The sequence below is a fragment of the Rhineura floridana genome, chromosome 8, assembly GCF_030035675.1.
Source record: "Rhineura floridana isolate rRhiFlo1 chromosome 8, rRhiFlo1.hap2, whole genome shotgun sequence".
Taxonomy (NCBI): domain Eukaryota; kingdom Metazoa; phylum Chordata; class Lepidosauria; order Squamata; family Rhineuridae; genus Rhineura; species Rhineura floridana.
The window spans coordinates 9,616,146-9,637,460 of NC_084487.1; the positions used below are offsets into that span (position 1 = coordinate 9,616,146).

A 21,315-nucleotide genomic window follows, 5' to 3' on the forward strand; every position below is an offset into this window, starting at 1 on the left:
GAGAGGCCAGGGATTGAAAGTGGGATGTTCTGCATGCAAAGCAGATGCTCTGCCACTGAGCTGCAGCCCTTCTATTAAGCCAGCCCACCACATCCTTTATCTGGATATTCCATTCCCTTTCAACCCCACGGTTTTCCTCTCTCTCCCCCCCATCAATCAGCATTCTGTGCCCAGTGAGCATGCTCAGTCATCTCTCTCCCCATTATTATTATATTATTTGCCTAAATAATGTTTTGCACCTGGGCAACCATTTGGATTCTCCCAAGCCTGATGATATCTTCATCTGCATTAATGGGTACATTTCGCCTATGTAAGAATCAGCACGCAGAGAATGAGGGTAGAAACACACTCCCTGTTCTGCCAGTTCCAGGGCATGTCCACCTCTCTCTTCTGAAAACGGGCAGGTGACGCTTGTCAAACCCTGTCCCCTTCTTGCTGTAAAACTGAGTGGGAGCAGCTTGAGTGTGTATTTTTTAAAATTCGGCTTCAAAGAGATTTCGCAGCTGAGTGGCAAGATCAACTCGTTCCCCTTCCAGGTGTGGCTAATTTTCTTTTCCTAGTCTGTTGTTTATTGCCACTTCTCTTACCTGTCTCTTTGTGCTTTAATATGTGGGACCATCCACACTAGGCCGCATCCACACCAGACAACTTTAAACAGTCCTGGCTTCCCATAAAGAATCCTGGGAAGTGTAGTTTGTGAAGAGTGCTGGTTGTTATTAGGAGACCCCTGTTCCCCTGGCAGAGCTCCAGTGGCCACGGGAGTTTAACAGTCAGCCCTTCTAACCAGAAAATCCTGCTACACTCGATCTTAGCCAAAAGGCCGAGAAGCTTCTTCATGCTGAGGTTGCCCTACCCCCAGTTAGGGCTCGGGTCCATTGTACCCTACTTACATTCTGGGGAACCAAAACAAAGTCACCATCAAAGATAGTTGTGAAAGCTTGTTATGATGTAGCTTCTGCTGACAAGATCTGGGCTTCTAGACTTACAAATGTCCATCAGCAGTATCACATTTCAGACCAGGCTCTAACTCCATTCAATAGAATTAAGCTGCGGGAAGCAATTTACGGGCACTGTTCATGGATGGACAGACTAGCAATTACTAACACAAAATTCTCCAAGTGGTTTGGTGTATTTAAACACGACCACATGCGGGCGAGATACTTGACATATCCTATATCAGTCCATCTGAGACAAGCTTTTACGGCACTCAGATTTCAGACGATGCCGAACGCGGTCCTGCTTGGACGCTACCACCAGATACCCTGAGAGCAACGGTGGTGCATCTGTGGATCATCTGTGGTGGAAGACTTGCCCCATTATTTGCTGGAATGCCCCTTATATTTGCATCCTAGGACCAAATTTTTAAGTGAATTGTTAACACATCAGGGAACCTCGCAAAAAACATACCTTATTCCCTTTCTTATATCTGATAATGACTTTGTGGTCACATATAGGGTTGCCCATTTTGCCTTAGCGGCCCAAAAACTCTAGGCCAAACGTGTTGCTGAATTGGAGCTCGCCAAGGGGCAATAATATATACATAATCTATTACCTGGTTAGTGGTTAGTGGGCTTTCACTGAATGCATTATAGCGTTGTCCTTTTTTTGTTTCTTTGATACTTTGTTTATTTCAGACATCCATGTATACTGCTGGTTGTAATGATGTGAGTTGATGTTTTATGTATGTTGCGACAGCTTATAGCCATGCAAATAAACTTGAACTTGAACAAAGGAATCATGAGAATTGGAGCTCTGTGAGGGGAATAACTGCCTCCTAGCACCTCTCAGCACCCTTCACAAACTATACTTCCCAGAATTCTTTGGGGGAAGCCATGACTGCTTAAATTGGAATAAATGTCTGGTGTGGATGTGGCGTAAAGATTGTCCCCCTTTCCTCCTCCTCCAGCCCCCTGGAGACAATTAACTGCTAGAGGAGAAGATAAGCAGTGAGAAAGGCAGCCAGTGGCTCTACAGGCCAGCTTTCTCTGCCTCTTCCAGGGGACGTTTTAGGACCAAACTACACGTGTGACCAGAGCTTGGAAAAGTTACCTTTTTGAACTACAACTCCCATCAGCCCCAGTCAGCATGGCCACTGGATTGGGCTCATGGGAGTTTAGTTAAAAAAAGTAACTTTTCCAAGCTCTGCGTGTGACATTAAAATACTTGTTTGACATCACATGACATCTTTCTTTACTGTAAATCGAAGCTGATGAGGAGCTCAGTCAGGACTGAGACAGCCAAGTAAGAACATAGGCAGCTCCTTACGCTGTGTCAGAGCACTGGTCCTTTCAGCTCAGTATTTCCTACACTGAGTGGCAGCAGCTCTCCAAGGCTTCAGACAGAGGACACTCCCAACCCTCCTTGGATGTGCCGGGGATCGAACCTAGGACCTTCTGCATGCAAAGCGGGTGGTCTACCACTGAGCTACAGCCTTGCCCCATAGCATGCAAGGAGAGGAGTTAATCACCCCCCACTGCAGTCCCAATGAAAATGGCCAGCTGCTTTTTGGTATGGGAGGAATATATATATATATATATATTTAATACATTACAAGGGATGTTGACCCATCCATTTTACACCTTATGCCATTTGTCCCTTAGAAATCACAGCTGTGAGAGCCTGCCTTACATCTGGCTACTTTTGACACAATGAATGTTAATATTATGTAGTCAGGATCTTTGTAGTGCTGTCTCCAGGGGTTTTGTTTGTGGGAAGTCAAGATGTCTTGAGCAGGCCCACCTCTTCACCACTCATGCCGCCATCCATTTACCTGCAACCTCCCTTTCACGCCAATTCACACACATCCCACGCGAAATGGGAGGGCAAGGCAGGCAGAAAATCCTGCTTCTCCCTCTTGCCTTTTCTCACTACTCATGTACTTGGAGGGGCAATGTGAACAGGCAGAAAGCAACAGCAAGATGGAGTAGGGCTGGGGGACACTGGGAGTCATGGTGGGTCCCCTGCTTGGGTACAAGCCTTGGCAGATGCCCTGTGATGTTGCATCCTGATGCCCAATTGCTGTTGGGGAAAATCAGGGATAAAGGGAGCTTCCAGATAACCTGCTTATTGAGCATTCATCCTGGGTGGGTTTTTTTTGGGGGGGGGGCAGGGAGTTTGGGCAGTGTTGACTATTTGTTGAGAATTCATTCGGATTTGTTTGTGGAGAGCTTACCTCATCCTTTCCGGTGCATTTCCCCATTCCTTCCCTCATTGCAATAAGTTGATCCTTGGGGGAAGTGGGTTTGTTGTTGCACAAGACCTCCCAATCAGCTTTCAGTGTGCAACCTGAATTTGCTGGCATAGGATTATATCTCGTGACAGCCTGGCAGCTCCCAAAAACACTTTCTCTGGCCAACTGACCCCCTCCCCAAACACTCCCCCTGCCCAAGCATGACGTGACAGTACCCTGTTGCCTCTCTCTCCATACACTAGCTCAGCCAGCCTTGAGAGGCTCACACGATGCTGCTGGTCCTGCTCCTGGCAGGCTTGGCCTGGCAGAATGTGCCTGGGCATGGTGAGGTGGTGACCTCTTTCAAAGATGCCTGCCCCCAGTTCTTCTTCAGAGAAACTCCTCCGAGTATTGGGCTGGAGCCCCCATGCCCAGCTCGGATTTGCCAGCGTTATAAAAACCAGTATCGTTTCGCCACCCTGTACGACAGAGACAATCGCATCCCGGTGTACTCGGCCTACATCTACAACCCTGGGACGGCGAAGAGGCCAAGCACGTGGACGGTAGAACCTCAGGTAAGAGGACAAGGTGGGCACTGTAGGGTTCTGATCAGGCAAGGACCAACAGCTGTGAGACACATTAGGAACAAAGAAGTTGCCTTATGCTGCACCAGACCACAGGTCCTTTTAAGCTGAGTATTGTTGACATTGAGTGGTTCTCCAGGTGACATTCCTAGGACCCAGCCCTACCTGCAAAGTGTTCGGGACTGGAACTGGGACCTTCTACATCCAAAGCAGGTGTTCTGCCACTGAGCTATGGCCCTTCCCTTCCCGTCATGGCTGAAAATGGTTCCCATTGTTCAAAATCTCTCCCCCAGCTGCCCTAACAGACAAGGCTAGCTGGTGTGGCTCCACTCTTGAGTGGTGTTGCTGGCTCACCTCTTGTTCTTCCCAGCCCTCCCAAAACGGAGAAAGAGCCTCAAGCTAGTCAGAATACTAAGCACCTTGCTTGAGAAAATGTGTGGCATCATTGCCTCACTGATGGCTAGAATCTTATTCATTTTATTTATTTAACAAAGTTTATATACTGCTGGAACATAAAGACCTGTAAGTGATTTACAAAAAAACAATAAAATGATCAATGAAACCGTTAAAAACAAGTAATTAAAATGTATTTAAAATGATTAAAACCGCTACTAACTAAAAAATTGAAACAAATCAACATCTGTGTGTCTGGAAAGGCTTGCCTAAACAGAAAAGCTTTAAGCAGGTGCCAGAAGGAACACAGCAAAGGCGCCTGCCTGCCTGATGTCAATAAGTCTGTTCTGATATCTTCTGGTATCTGATTCTTCTGAGATCAGAATCAAATACCAGAATCTTCTGGTATTTATCAGTGGTGGGAGGGATTAGCAGTCCCTGTGTCCAAATTCTGGCTATAGTTTGAGGCAGGGGTGGTGGCGGGGATTGATTGATTTCCGCAGCAGGCTGTGCCCAAAGTGGCTTCCTGCAAACATTCAGAAATGACAAAGGATTGGTAATCATGTCATGGGCCACTTGATAAAACAGCTTGTTGCATCCTTTTAGTTTCTGTTGTTATTCCTAGAATTGTTTGATAGTATAATGTGAACGCTAACATGATTATGTTAGTGTGATTTATTTTGACAATTTCTATGCCACTGAATTACATTCGTTTCTAAGCGATGTACAAGAAACTCACTACAATGGATTTCCTATCAGATTTCAGAACAGATGAGCCTTGCTGGATCAGATCACAAGGCCTGTTTCCCACAGAGGCCAGCCTGTTCCCTGCAGTGGTGAACCAGATGCCTCCGTGATGCCCACATATGGGACATGAGGGTGATAGCAGGCTCATGCGTATGATTCCCAGCAGCAACCAGTATTCAAAGGCGTGCTATCTCTCATCCTGGACTAGTAGCCATTGATACCGTTGCCCACCATGGATTTGTCTAATCCCTTTTTAAAGCAGTCTAAATTGTATGGATATGAAAGTTGGACAGCAAAAAAAGCGGATAAGAGAAAAATCAACTCATTTCAAATGTGGTGTTGGAGGAGAGCTTTGCGCATACCATGGACTGTGAAAAAGACAAATAATTGGATGTTAGAACAAATTAAACCAGAACTGTCACTAGGAGCTAAAATGATGAAACTGAGGTTCTTATACTTTGGACACATAATGAGAAGACATGATTCACTAGAAAAGACAATGATGCTGGGAAAAACAGAAGGAAGTAGAAAAAGAAGGCCAAACAAGAGATGGATTGATTCCATAAAGGAAGCCACAGACCTGACCTTACAAAATCTGAACAGGGTGGTTCATGACAAATGCTACTGGAGGTCACTGATTCATAGGGTCACCATAAGTCGTAATCAACTTGAAGGCTTGTTGTTATGTGCCTTCAAGTTGACTACCACTTTTGAGCTGCCTTACAATTACAGCAATAGCTGGCAAGAGTCTTGGGGCACTTCCAGATGACAGGTTTATTGAGCATCATAAGAACAGCCTGCAGGATCAGGCCAATGACCCATCTAGTCCCTCATCCTGTTCTCACAGTGGCCAACTGGTTGCCCATGGGGAGCCCCCAAGCAGAAACTGAGTGCAAGAGCACTCCCTGCTCCTGTGGTTTCCAGCAATTGGTTAATTCAGAAGCATACCACCTCCAGCTGGGGAGGCAGAGCATCCATCTACTTTGTTTGCAGTGAGATTAGAGGTGTTGGCTATTTAAAGAGCACTGATGCTGTTTAGTTTGCAGGGAGGTTAGATGACTGCTGCGTACACACCATACATATAAAATGCATTTAAATCACATTCTCCGTCCCCCAAAACTGTAGTTTGTTAAGAGAGTTGGGAATTTTAGCTCTGTGAGGGGTAAACTACAGTTCCCAGGATTCTTTGAGGGAAGAAGCCATGTGCTTTAAATGTGTGGTGTGCTCCATGCACATGGCATCAAAGCAAGTATTATTCCACATTTTCCATTGCATTTTCCTGTCCCTTTCCTAATCACAAAAGGCCTGATCTTTTGGGGAAAGAGGGTTTGCTGTGCAAGTCTTCCCAATCAACTCTAATGGTAAAATCTGAATTTGCTGGTATGTGACTGAACCCCACCAGAATGTAGGGACAGTCTGGAAGTGCCATTAGAATTGACAAATAAAGGCTAATATTCCTTTGCATATATTTGCATATAGCATATTTCTCTCCCCCCCCCGAGATTGGGGGGGAGGATTAAATTCAGTTCTCATTTAAAGCCAAATCTATCAAATCTGTCCTTTCCAAAACAATCTGAGAACTGAAACACAGCCATCATTTGCAATTTGCACTTTTTCAAATTTTACAATGCAGTTCGCCAACCAATGTTTAGAAAAAAGCAAAAAAGCACTGCCAATGGGGAAAGTGGAGACAGCATAATGAAGACAGTGCCAGTGGCCCTTCTCATTTGATCCCCTTCTCATTTGTGTTTCACCCCATGTCTCTGTCTTGTTTTCTCTAAAGCTCATTGATTTGACATTTCAACCTGACATGGAAACGGAATGGACCTTCCTGCAGAAACATAGCGCCCATGAGGAAGCTCTTGAGGGCAGCCAGGCTGTTTTGCGAGATTACAAAAACCTTTCCGGTTTCAACAGGGGCCACCTGAACCCCAACAGCCACCAGCCTGACCTGGATGCCAAATCATCTACATTCACCTTGACCAACATTGTGCCACAACACATAAACCTCAATGGTGGGGCCTGGAACAACTATGAACAATCAACAATGGCAAGCAAGACCGAGGGATGCAAGGAAACATTTGCTGTGGTGGGTGCGGTGCCAGGAAACAACTTCATCGCCAAAGGGAGGGTCAACAAGCCCAGCCATGTATGGTCTGCAGCCTGTTGTGTCATAGACAACAATCACCTGAGATCTTGGGCCATTATTGCCAGGAATGATGAGAACGTGGTGCTCACTCTCACTTTGGGGGAGCTCGAGAGAAAGCTTGCAGAGTTGTATAATCGGAATGACATCTTTCTGTTTGATAGTGACTGTCCCCGGGAATAAAACATTGTCCACACACTGAGACATGTTGCATGAATCTGGTGGATTCCCAAGTGCCTGCTGAGCCCAGAGTCAAACTACATGTTATGTTAGTCCCCAGAGTCAACTTTCCCGTTACATTAGTCACAAGGTTTGCACTTAAATGCAAGAGCTTTTCTTCCACAAAGAAAATTATTTCAGCATGTTCCTGCCACCCCTGATCCAGGTCAGGAGCCTAGTGTGGAGGGTAAAGGGGGCTTCAGACATTTGCCCCCACTGTGCTTCCAATCCAGATTGCCCCATGCTCCATGCCTACTATTTACATCAGGATAAAGCTCCCATTCACTCCAATAGCAGGTGTGGGGGAGCCCATGTGAATCTGGACCACAGCAGTGAGGAAAGGGTTAAAGCTCCCCTAACCACCATAACAGGGTTCTGATCTGGTTTTGGGCCCTCACTGGGAATGGGGGAGAATGTTGATTCAGTTCACATTTCAAGCCAAATCTATCAAATTTGCACTTTCTCAAACCACATGAGAACCAGAACACAGCCAGCCTGCAAAGGTTGCACTTATTTATCTTTTGCGATGCACTTCTGCAACCGAAGGATGTTTACAAAAATGCATATGTTAGGGCAAACTGTGCATAAAAATGAATATATCCATGGAAATAACATACAAACACGCATTATATTAGGAGAAATGGCTTGCAAAAATGTGAGCGTTAGGTCAAAACTGCCTACAAAACTATGTTTATTAGGAGAAATTCACACTAAAATGCTGGATAATTTTATGAGGATTTTTTTTTAAAAAATGCAAATTGCTGCAGAAATGTGGAGAACTGAATTTAAGATTGGACAAAGGAGAGACCGAGAGAACCAAAACTTTCCATCCCTAGCCCTCCCACAGCGTATGCGTGCAATCATGCCCTGAAGTGCAAATCCTGTAACTACCATAAGTTGTAGTTTGTCTCTTCTCAACAGTATTCTTTCCCGGCAATTTTTAGCTTCCAATGTAGATGACAAAAGCCAGTGGTATGTAGGATGTGTGACAAGCATAACATAAGGAGCTCCTTATGCTGAGTCGACCATTGCTCCCTCTGGTCTGTTAACACTGACTGGCAGTAGCTGTCCATGGTTCTGGAGAGGAATCTTCCCCAGCCCTACCTGGAGGATTGAACCTGGGACCTTCTGCATGCCAAGCAGATGCTCTGCCACTCAGCTACAGTGGCCATTTTGCTCTGGGCTGTCATCCAATTTATGAAATCTTAGCTGATTAAATAACCTGCATGCATTTTTAAATGGTGAAATATTTGTGTGTGTGCATCGGAGGAACATGGGAAGCGACCTTATACCAAGTCAGGCCTTCGGTCCACTGAGGCCACTATGATCAGCTTTCTGGCAGGAATCTTTCCCCAACTCTTCCTAAAAGATGTAACAGACTGAAGCACGGATCTTTCGCATCCAAAGCATGAGCGATAGTCCTTCCCAAATACAGTGCATGACCCAGGTCTGTGGGCCCCGGTGGATCCAGATCTCCCCTCTGCCAGGGTTTCCTTTACTTTTCGATTCAGGAATTTCTTGCATACACAAAAGCTCCAATGATTATACACACAGCTCTCTTGCCTACAAAGACTGTCTTTTCACATCAGTAAAAGGCCTGTTTGTTGATAAAGACATGCTCCTGAGCAGGGAACTGTTGGCCTGTTGTGCTATCTGTGTGTCTCACAGAAAGAGGTTCAGGAAACCTGAAGTAAAAGGGTTAACCAGAGCAAGGGAGAATGCCAGATCTGTCAAGGCCAGCAGCTGGTTGGCAAGGGCAACAGCTCTGACAAGAACAGGACTCACGGCAGCTCTGGTGTGGGGGAATGTTGTATGGAAGGAGGACTGCGTTTGAGAACCTAATGTCAGTAAAAGACTCTTACAACGTACTTTGCCTGGCCTGTATTATTTCTGATCGAACCTGCTTCAGTACCGCCTCTCTGGACCGTACCAACACGCGCTGCAACACGGGTTATGGGCCCAGCATACGGTCCAAAGCAGGAGGTTCTGGTGCTGTTCTGATCCGTTGCTGAAGTGAAAGGAAGCAGCAAAAGAGAGGCAAGTAAAAGAGTGAGCAATATGGCGATAAACCTGTCTACCGGGATGCCGATGGAAAGATTGAATGCCGTTAATTATGCCAGTTGGAAGTGGAGAATGAAAGCAGTTCTGGTCAAAGAAGATTTATATGACGTGGTGGAAAATCCCCCTCCGGCCGCTCCCTCAGCAGCGTGGACGAAGAGAGACGAGAAAGTGAAAGCATTTATTACTCTAGGGCTGTCTGATTCTCAACTGCTACACGTAAGGAATGAGCCGACAGCACATGAAATGTGGGAAAAGTTGAGGGCTGATCATTGTCAGCTCTACACTGCGTCAGCAGTGCCGGTGGGGGCTGGAATTCCTGGGTGGTTGGCAGGGAAGCAAAGTCCTTAGCCGGCAGTCTGGCCATAAATCTGCCAGGTCTAGGAGGAGGGGAGCTGATAAGGGCCAGGCTTGTCCGAAGCGTACTTGCCGAGTCAGGAGTCCAGAAGCGAGGTCAGTAGAGGTCCGGGATCAAGTGCCAAGGGGTCAGTCCAAAAGAGGTTGCAAGGAAACTAGGAACACACAAGCCACGCCTGACGTTGCAGTCAGCAACAAGCGGCAGCCAAGGTGTGCCTTATAAAGAGCAGGGTTGACAGCAGGTGTGAGCCCTCAGCGTTTGGTCCTTAAGGAGACAGGCCTGCCCCTCTTCTGCCTGACCTTCTGCTGTCTACGTTCTGCAGGTGAGGGGGGAGTATCCTGTGCACTGTCTGTGTCTGGCTGCAGGGCCTCTGCTGTATCTGGGGTGCTCTGCAGCTGAGGGGGAGAAGGAGCTGGATTCTCAGGAGGCTCCTCCATGTCTCCTTCTGAGTCTGCTGCTCCTGGGTCTGCTGCTGTTACTCCCGAGTCATCCTCATCTGAGGAGTCCTCTGACGGGGCCATGACAATCATGTGCAGCAAACAGCAGGGAGCCGGCTGTGTTTAGCGTGGAAACTTTATCAGATGTGTTTTACAGATGAAATGACTATGGGTGAGCATCTTGCTGAATTTCGTCGATTGTTTGCAGATCTTCAAGATAGAGGAGTGAATCACAGTGACATTCAAATGGTTTATATCATTTTATCATCATTTGATCAAAAATGGGACAATTTGGTGACAACTTTGGAAACTTTACTTGATGGGACTTTAAATTTGGACTTTGTAGAGCAAAAGCTGCAACAGGAATGGAACAGAAGACAGGAGAGTAAAAGGACTGAGTCTAAAGAGGCTGAAGCAGCACAACAGAATTATTCAAGAAACAGGCAAGAAAATAAAACATGTTATTTTTGTGGGTCCCAGGGACATATACAAAGACATTGTTTGAGTAAGAAAAGAAGAAACAAGGACTATGGATGGCAGAAACCAAGTGTAAACTTTATTACTGAGGAGGACAATAAAACACTTAGCTCTAAATGGCTTCTGGATAGCGGGCCGTCAAATTGCCTGATTACTGACGCAAGTTTGTTTTACACTTCAAAGCCTGTTCAAGAGAAGATTTATCTAGCCAATGGATCGACACGGGACGCGATTGCCAGGGGCACTATCAGGTTGAATAATCTTAAAACGATATTGACAGATGTACTTTTAGTTCCTAATTTAAAATGTAATATTCTTTCAGTGAGAAAATTAACTCAACTTGGTTGTAAAGTGTCTTTTGAGGGAAATAGATGCATTGTGCAGAAAGGCAATGAAATATGTATGCAGGGGAAGTTGCAGGACTCAATGTTTATAGCAGAGCTTGGAAGATTACTTTTAAAAAGTAATAAATTACAGTTACAATTGCTTGGCCCAAAAAGTAGTAATTACCGTTACAATTGCAATTGCTCTGAAAGTAACTGATTACTTTACTTTTTCTCCAAAGTAATCACTACAATTACATTTCAGTTACTTTTTTTAAAAAACTCCTACAAGGTGCTGGCCTTGGCTGCCGCACATCTAAGAAGCCTAAAACAATATTAAAAATAAACACACACACACAGGGGGTAGTAGAATAAAAAAAATTATCCTTAAGATTAACATAATGGCATAACAGAATCTCACATCCCCCCAAGCAATGAAGATACCCCAACTCTTGAAATCAGATTTTACACTTGAAATGCTTTTATAATGTTTCTGTTATGTCTCAAAAGAACAAGATGCTCAAAGAGCATGTCAGACAAGGAATGTCTTTTTACAGTCATTACGTTGCCACCAGTACTGAACAGGCGTTCTACTGCGGCGCTTGAAGGCATGCCTGTGTTGTGCTGCAAAAAACACCGCAGCACACGTGGAAAGCCATGGAGTGATGACACTTCCCTGCTGGGAGACCTCAGGTACCTCACCAGTTCCTCCTCAGCAGTGTCCACTGCTGACTTCTTGCCCTGGGGCAGAAAGTTAAAGAAGTCATCTTCTAAGTCATCTCCTTCCTGGTCTTTATCTGAAGACTGATCACTGTCCTCATTAAGTACACCCATCTTTATTTCAGCTTTCAACAAGGCTTCCATTGTGTATCTAAGAAAGAGAGAGAATATGTTAACACATATATGTTAGGAAACCATCATCTGCTCTTCATTTCCTGATGCTTGTCATGTCCCCTGGTTCAGGGTCCAGCCTGAGCCTGTGGATGATGACATGGAAGGTAGGAAGGTGACCAAGTCACCACACTCATGGGGCAGCACAGCAGACCCTTAAGGATTACCTGCAGCAACCCAAGGTTGTGATGAGGAGCCCCAGGAAGAAAAGGCCCAGTCCCTGCCTACCACCTTAAGCCCTCTGATGCCTCCCTTGAGACAACATTTCCCTTGGAGTAATCCACCCAAAGGGCTTCCCTAATGTTCTTACTTGTTAGTATGGGTGGTGGCCTGACACGATTCCAGCCGATCTAGTTTGAAGCGAGGGTGTACGCAGGCTGCCAGAAGAAGCAGATCCCTGCCAGATCCCCACCTCTCAAGGGTTGTCTGCTGCTGCTTCAGCATTTTGGGAGGAGGGGTGTCATGCATTGGTTCAGGAAGGCTACGTCTCCTTGCCTTTATTGCTTTTTCAATTGCTCTCAGCTTCTCAGGGTGTGCCCTCTGAGGAAGAAGAACAAAGCATGAATCCAAGAAAAAATGGAAGAAGAACTTCACAATTTAAACATAAATAGACAATGGACACTCTTTGAGGACCAGCATGACAAAGGCTTACCTCAAAATGTTTCTTCACATTGGATGAGGAGGAAACAGCTGATCTCAGATTTTTGATCCTTGGAAGGCAGTAATTGCATCGTACAACAACATTTTTCCCACTCTGGCTCACAAATGTACAAGCTTTCTCAAAGCCAAACCATGGTACTTGCTGTTCTGCAGATGTGGCTGTGGGCAACTGGCACTGCTTCATGCCCTCCTCCTCCTCGTGCACAGGGCCTCCTTTCTGAACCTCACTTTCTAGTTTTGCCTCCTCAGGATCAACAAGCTGTGACTCAAGTGGCCGCACTAACTGACTGCTGCTCTCAGCAGCAAAACCTGCAACAGGCGTCTCTGTAATAAACAAGAGATAATGCTCCTATGTGGGTGAACTTCAGCTGTGATGTGCCCCTATCTCTTCCCTATGCTGCAAGATGCCCCAGTCAGAGTGGAAGTAAGCAGGTCGATAGCACAATTAAAAGAGATCCTATTTGCATCATTTTTGCTCACTAAATAACCCTGCCTGGGCCAGTCTAACCTACTATCTCACAGGGTTGTTGTGAGAACAAAATGAGACTAGGGTTCAAATCCCCACATAGCCATGAAGCTCACTGAGTGACCTTGGGCCAGTCACTGCCTCTCAGCCTCATGCAAACCCTATTCATAGGGTCACCATAAGTTGGAATCAACTTGAAGGCGGTACATATATTTTTTATTTTGAATATGATGATTATGATAATAAATATGCAGCATTTCAAATTAATTCTGTATGAGAAGCATTCCATGCCAGGCTTGGAAAACCAAGGATGAGGTATAAAATGTAGACAAAAATACTTTTGACAAAATGCCGTTTATATTTTATATATATAAGCCTGGGTAGGGAACATTTAATCTAGCCTACTTACTTTCAGCAAGAAGGGTTAAGTGCCTTCAGGCTAGGGCAGTCACCAGAAGGCCACAGCAGAGACAAAGGAGCCTAGTGTTGTGGAGATGTTAGATGGGAGCTTTGGGGAGTAAAGATGGAGGCTCCTGAAGGCTGCAATTCTAAACACACTTACTAAGGGATTAAGCCCCATAGAACTCAACAGGACTGACTTCTAAGTAGATATAGTTTGGACTGTGCTGTTGGTAAACCTTGACTAGGGTTCTTCTGCAAAGACATCCATATCCAAGCAGGGTTGGCAACCCCCTGCCTGGAATACCCTGCCCTTATCTTTTAATGTGGCTGCTCCAAATGTTTTTACAGATTTGACCCTTTACTTCAGAAAGAGGTCTGAAAAATGAGTAAGAGTAAGAAGTATCTTTTAAAATTGTTCTTTTCAATTCACTCTTGAATGAACATCATACCTAGGGCAGATCCACACCATTCCTTTAAAGCACATTCAACACCCATTTGAAGCACATGAATCCCACCACAGAATCATGGGAACTGCAGTTTGTTAAGAGTGGTGAGAACTATAACTGTGAGGGGGAAATGACACTTCCCAGAATTCTTTAGGGGAAGTCATGCGCTTTAAATGCGAGTTGGATGTGCTTTACACATATTGTGTGAATCCGCTTAATAAATTTTGCCTGCATGTAAATTGTTTTAATTAATTTTTCAAAATGAAAATAAGCTATGAAGTGTAGTGGGTGACCATGGGCTACTCACCATTTCTCAGCCTATCTGCCCCTCAGGATGAAAACAATGGAGAACCATGACTACCCCAAGGCATACTTAAAATGTAAAGGAAGTATTGTACAACCATAGTATGCAATTGGATACTTATAGGGACACAGCATGACAAAACTGGGTGGAAGTAAAAGTTCTACACTTAGGAAAAAGAAACCAAATGCACAGTTATAAGATGGGGGATACTTGGCTCAGCAGTACGACATGCAAGAAGGATCTTGGAATTGTTGTTGATCACAAGCTGAATATGAGCCAACAGTGTGATGTGGCTGCAAAAAAGGCAAATGCTATATCAGGCTGCATTAACAGAAGTATAGTTTCCAAATCATGTGAAGTATTAGTTCCCCTCTATTCAGCACTGGTTAGGCCTCATCTTGAGTGCTGTGTCCAGTTCTGGTCTCTGCACTTCAAGAAGGATGCAGACAAACTGGAACAGGTTCAAAAGAGGGCAACAAGGATGATCAGGGGACTGGAAACAACGCCCTATGAGGAGAGACTGAAGGAACTGGGCATATTTAACCTGGAGAAGAGAAGACTGAGGGGAGATATGATAGCACTCTTCAAGTACATGAAAGGTTGCCACACAGAGGAGGGCCAGGATCTCTTCTCAATGATCCCAGAGTGCAGGACACAGAATAATGGGCTCAAGTTGCAAGAAGCCAGATTTCGACTGGACATCAGGAAAAGCTTCCTAACTGTTAGAGCCATACAACAATGGAACTAATTACTAGAGAGGTAGTGGGATCTCCGACACTGGAGGCATTCAAGAGGCAGCTGGACAGCCATCTGTCGGGAATGCTTTGATTTGGATTCCTGCATTGAGCAGGGGGTTGGACTTGATGGCCTTATAGGCCCCTTCCAACTCTACTATTCTATGATTCTATGAAAATATTTATATAAGCATGACTATCAAATATGTTTATTTATATAACCTGTAAAGATATTTATAGTGCAATCCTATGTTTGTTTACTCAGAAGCAAGTCTCAATGTATTCAATGGGGCTTACTCAACCAGGGAAAACTGCAGCCTCAAGATAAGGAACTTGTTCTTTTAACAAGTCCTTTAAGTTGAGACCTTATCCCAGTCTGCGTCTGTGTTGAAATTGCTTTTTAATATGTTTTTAAACTTTTTCTTAAAAAAATGTTTTTAAAGCTTTTAAAAATGTTTTTAAAGATGTTTTGTTTTAATATATTTTAAAGTCTGTTTTTATGATTTTTAAAGTGTTTTTAGTGCTTTTGTTTGCTGCCCTGGGCTCCTACTGGGAGGAAGGGTGGGATATAAATAAAATAATAAAAATAAATAAATAAACTTCATTCATTTTTTTAAAAAATGAGTATTAGTTTCCTACATAATAAAAACTGTGATAAACCCTGCCTAATTTCTTTAAAAATAGGGTTGGAGGGAGAGAGATTTACAACACAAACACAAGTCTGCACTTTACTCACAATCATGAAAGGGCGGGGTTGCAGCCAGAGCTTTGAAAAGTTACTTTAAACTACAACTCCCATCAGCCCCAGCCAGCATGGCCACTGGATTGGGCTGATGGGAGTTGTAGCTAGAGCATGATCTGTTTAAAAAAAAGTTGTGCAGGGGGCGTTTACGTTTTGGTGTATATCTCGGGAATTACACCACCTAGAAACTTAATTTTTTTTTAAATTGAAGCGGAGAGTCCAGAGAGTAAGGGGTGGTAGCCAGAGAGCCGGAGCCCCCCCCAAAAAACCAAAGACTCCAGCCGAAAACACACACACCGGGGCACACACACACACACACAAATCATCGTCACTCACCTCCACAGCTCTTCGCCATTCTGCTGCAGCCTTCTCCTCCGTTGTTGTCCTTGCCCTGGCTTTTTCCTCCGGCGTCCATTTTTTCCTCTCAGAGTCAGACACTAGCAGGCTCCCCCTGCCTATTCATCTCTTCCCTCGTGCCTCCTAACACAGATCACAAGGGAAGAGACAGTCTGCGCAGAGGTCCAATCAGTGTGAGGCACATGTCTTGTGTTAACCAATCACAGCCAGGAGCTGACTTCCCCTTGTTCCCGCCCCCAAGTAATGTCCAACCTAACGTGGAAATGTTAAAGTTGAAGCTGAAAAGCAGGGAAATTACTATTCGTTCCGTTACTTGCCAAATGTAATGGAATTACCCACTCGTTATTTAAAATTGTAACGAATTAAAAGTAACTCGTTAAAAATAACGAGTTACTTCCAAGCTCTGGTTTATAGTACAGAGTGAGCATGCTGAACCAACATGTGCCTGGTTAAGAGTTAATAAAAACGTACACGAAAATTGCATTCATGAGTGGCACAGAAGATTAGGGCACGCCAACTTCGAGAAAATTAAAAACACCCCAAAGCATAGTAAAGACTTAAAGTTAACAAGTTGTGAGCATGTAGATGAGTGTGATGCATGCTATAAAGCAAAAATGACAGTGGCACCCATAAATAAGAGCGTTGAAAGCACTACCACAGAACCTTATCAGCTCATTCATGTTGATTTAGCAGGACCTCTACAGTGTTCAAAAGGAGGGGCAAGATTCTACTTAGTGATTGTTGATGATTTTTCTAGATTTATGCACATGTATTTATTGAAAAAGAAAAGTGAAGCGGAGGATAAATTACGCACATTTACACAGAGAACAGAGACACAACATGGGGTTGTTATTAAAAATATTAAATCAGACCAGGGGGGCGAATTTACAAGTAATGCATTGAAAACATATCTGGAAAAGAAGGGAATAACCCAAAGTCTCACTGCTCCCTTCTCCCCATTTTCCAACGGGACAGCAGAGAGAAGGAACAGGTCTCTGCAGGATTCAATGAGAGCCATGCTAGCAGATGCAGAATTGAATAATACATATTGGGGTGAATGTATTTTATATACTGTATACATACAAAACCGTCTTGTACACAGAATGATTGGAATGTCTCCCTACGAAAAGCTGACAGGGAGAAAGCCCAGGCTAACACATATTGAGCGTTTTGGAGCAAAGTGCTGGGTGCATGTTGCTAGACAGAAAAGACATGGGAAAATGGCCCCAAGAGCTCAGGCAGGTCGTGTTTTGGGATTTCAGAATGCGTTTTATAGAATCTGGGTACCTGAAATGCAACAAGTAGTACTTAGCAGAAGCATAAAAGTAGTAGATCAGCCATGGAAAAGTAGTCAAACAATTGTGATTGATGATGCAAGCAAACAGGGTGCAGCAGATATTCCTTTTGGTCCTCAAATACCCTTAAGAGATGCGTTAACTGATTTGATTAAGGGTGGCAAACGTAACATTAAAAGACTGAGGAGTGAGGACAAAGTGATGCAGGATACAGAAGTGCCAGGAACAAGTGCAGGCTCAGGTGCAGGAACAATAAAAGATGAGAGTGAAGAAGCAATGGAAATTGACAGTGTCAGACATTCTGAGAGAACAACAAAGGGAAAACCGCCACATAGATTCACTTTTAATGTAACACAACACAAGGAAGATGAGACAGATGAATATCCTACAGAATGGGTAAAAGAAGGGCCAATAGACACAGAAACAATGGATTTAATGTGGAAGTACTGTATTGAAGAATGAAATGTAAATGACACTGAGAAAAATGCTGTAAAATAAAATCAACAAACATGCTGTATGAATTGTATGAATAAAGAAACAAAAACAAGAAATGAAATGGAAATAGAGACTGAATCAAAGTAATGAATAACAAAAATGATATGTATATATGTTTATTGAATTGAAATTGTATTGTAAAAATGAAATAGGATAAATGTATTTTGCTTTCTGTGAGTCACAGGTGGGGGCTGTTGGCCTGTTGTGCTATCTGTGTGTCTCACAGAAAGAGGTTCAGGAAACCTGGTTAACCAGAGCAAGGGAGAATGCCAGGTCTGTCAAGGCCAGCAGCTGGTTGGCAAGGGCAACAGCTCTGATAAGAACAGGACTCACGGCAGCTCTGGTGTGGGGGAATGTTGTATGGAAGGAGGACTGCGTTTGAGAACCTAATGTCAGTAAAAGACTCTTACAAAGTACTTTGCCTGGCCTGTATTATTTCTGATCGAACCTGCTTCAGTACCGCCTCTCTGGACCGTACCAACACGCGCTGCAACAGGAACATGTACACACAGGGGCTTGGGGTATGGTCTTCACATGGCATCTGAAAGATGATAACCCTAACTGAATATACTAAGGGGGTAGAGAGATATGGGGCCACATTTCAAAGGATGTGGGTTGAAATAGGAAGATGAACTTTACCCTGTTTTAAAAGCCTCACTCCATTTTGTTAGGCCCCAGATCCCTTTTAGTTTAGTTCCTCCCCACCCCACCGAGCTAGGAAAACTGACTTTGGATCCCCTTGCCCAGAACACAGGGGTCTCCCCTGCAGTAGCACAGGGGCAAATTCACAAGTGCAGGGTCCCCTCATGTTAACCACAGCCATGCCTCCTCCCCAGTTTTTTTGCTGTGGGGTCCAGTATTTATTTATTTATTAAATTTCGCCCATCTGGCTGGCTGTCCAGCCACTCTGGGAGATGTACAAAATAAAAACATACCAATACATTAACACATTAAAAATCTCAGCAATAATAAAGCCAAACCCACACCAAAAGCCTGCCCGAAGAGCCAGGTCTTCAAGGCCCGGCGGAAGCTCATCATAGAGGGGGCATGGCGGAGATCGTTTGGGAGGGAATTCCACAAAGTGGGGGCCACAATTGAAAAAGCCCTCTCCCTAGTCCTCACCAGTCTAGCTGTTTTAACAGTATGAGATCCTTGATAGTGCCTAGGAATCAATAAGCATTAAAGAGGAGAGTGTTAGCTACTGAGAAGAGTCTTAGTGTTTGACTCACCTCCGTTCACTTTGACTGGCTTTAATCCGCAGGAAAGGACAAGGAAGCATATTAGAAGACTCTTCTCAGTGGCTAATACACTCCCCTTTCATGCCGATTGGGTTGTAGGATGCTGGAGCCATTGGGACCCTGCTCCCAAAAACATAAAGGCTCTAAGACCCCTTGAGGCCCTGCATGACTACACTCCTGCTCCCCTGTCTCTGCTGCTAACCAACTTTTCTATCCTGGCACCTCTTCCCAAGCAAAGGAACAGTACCTTTGCAAATGGGAACAGGTAACACAGATACGAACCAAGCCATACACTAAGCTCGACATCTAAGGCCCTCCTCCGGGTGCCTCCTCTGAGGGAAGCTTGGAGGGTGGCAACAAGCGAGAGGGCTTTCTCAGTGGTGGCCCCCAAATTATGGTATGATCTCCCTGACGAGGTGTGCCTGGCACCATCACTGTTATCTTTTCGGCGCCACGTCAAGACTTTCCTTTTCTCCCAGGCATTTTAGCATGTTTTTTAAAAAAATTGTTTTAAATGTTTAAATTGTGTTTTAAATTGTTTTTAAAAGATGTGTTTTAAATTTGTATATGTGTTTTTAATGTTTTTAGGTACTGTAAACTGCCCAGAGAGCTTTGGCTATGGGGCGGTATAAAAATACAATAATCACGGAACAGCTCATTAGATACAAATCTGGCTCTACTCCATTGTTCCTCCTCCCATGAATAATCATGTGCAGAGTAGCCCATGCTTAATGGCCATGCCTCCGCCCTCACGACACTGAGAGCAGCACTGATTCCGTGCATGCAGGCTCCCCCTTGATGTGGAATCCTGAGCGGTCAAGTTTCCACATCCCAGGAAACTTGCACACCTAGAGCAGGCTCGCCTCTACAGATGTGCCAATTGAGTAGTCAACGGAGGGCAAGTCAGACCTTGCTTGTAACCGCAGGTGCTGAACGCCCCAAGGTTCTTGGGAGGCCTGTCATTTCCTGCTGCAAATTGTGGGCTTTGCAGCATTTGCTCCTGTCCCAAGGCAGAGAAAACTAAAATGCTACATCACTCCTGATATTGGACGTTAAGCACTCTGCATTGTATCCTGTTACAAATGATCTTAAGAGGCCTACGATACCTCACCAGCGGAATGCACATTTGGCAAACTTCCAGAACTTGGCCTTTCAAGAAGCAGTAGCAACCAAACTGGGCAATTTTTTCTTTCTGGGTCAGCAGTCTGTGCCATTAAATAGTTTTAGGCAGTATATTAAGACCTGCCAGTTCTGCTGGGCATTTGCTATTTACTGAGACTTCAACATTGTTCCTGCAATCTCTTCAAAGAGAAACAACACTTAGGTGATGGTAGCTGTCATGAACCTGCCTATGTTCATGAGTTATTAAAAATACTGTATGCAATACCTTGGCTCAAGCAAGGAACTCTGGGAGTTTCAACCGTTAAAAAAGACAGGCCTCTGAAAGAGTAAAACGTTAAGTTTCGGTTTCCAGCTGAAGACGGTTAAGGGAAGCCTAAACAAGAAGCACCTGGCTATCTGTGCTGATTAGCAAGAGCCTGGCACTCAAGGCCATCCTGGCCTGTGAAGTTTGAAACACCATTTGGGAGGGGGGCCTGAAAGGCACGCAAAAGTGAAGAAACATCTAGAAAGGGATTACATCAGAAAACTCCTGATTGGTTAATTAATCTTGGACCGTTGGGATTCTTTTCCTCAAGTATAGGGCTAGAGACCCATAGCCTTTGTTCCCTCAGGAAGGTTCTGTAAGGTTCCTTCTGACTGGTGCCTATGGGAGGCAACCTACGCAGGGTTCCATTGCTTTGTGATTGATGCCAATCTCTCTTAGGAGAGACGCTACTTCAACCATCTACCTCATGTGTAAGTATTAGGTTAGAAAGGTTGTTATTTTTCTCGTTGTGTGTATGAACTCTCTTGAGTGTACCTAACCCGTTTGGGTGTATGGTCTTAAACGATTACTTGCTGCTGTATTATAATGTGCACTTATATATTTTTAAATAAAGCTACTTCTATTTAACCTGGTGTGTTCATTGAGGGAAAGGGTGGTTCTGAATTCAGCACCTTGACCAACTCAGCTACGCAACTACCAAAGAGGGAAAAAGGAGTTAAAAGCTTAATTCTAATTTGTGGTGTTTAACCAGAGGTTCCTGACAAGGAGCGTAAGTTTGGCTCTTGTCTCATAGGACCTTGGTTTACCTATTGTCTGGGCTCAGAGTTCCCCTAGCTCTGAGTGGAACCAGTAACAGGGGTGGTGGCAGCCTACGTTCTACCTTGCAGGGTTGGTGTTAGTTTACACAACCTTGACAAGGAAGAATTTGACAGTTGGTTTCCAGAACAATTACCCTAAGGGTGGGAACTGGGTCTGAAGCATGACTTC

At 44.5% G+C, this 21,315-nt stretch overlaps 1 protein-coding gene across 1 annotated transcript; it reads left to right on the forward strand.

Moving 5' to 3' along the window:
* Positions 1-3,459: 3,459 nt before the first annotated feature.
* On the forward strand, positions 3,460-7,236 carry LOC133363272 (endonuclease domain-containing 1 protein-like). The gene is made up of 2 exons (XM_061582662.1): positions 3,460-3,744; positions 6,677-7,236. Exons 1-2 carry the CDS (start codon positions 3,460-3,462, stop codon positions 7,220-7,222), a joined length of 831 nt encoding a protein of 276 aa, XP_061438646.1. The 3' UTR covers positions 7,223-7,236.
* The last annotated feature ends 14,079 nt before the right edge of the window (positions 7,237-21,315 follow it).

Bases quoted from the DNA above. Each gene is read 5' to 3' on its own strand.
- LOC133363272 (XM_061582662.1), top strand. From the start codon at position 3,460: ATGCTGCTGGTCCTGCTCCTGGCAGGCTTGGCCTGGCAGAATGTGCCT. The intron at 3,745-6,676 runs GTAAGAGGACAA...TTTTCTCTAAAG, and splicing joins CGTGGACGGTAGAACCTCAG to CTCATTGATTTGACATTTCA.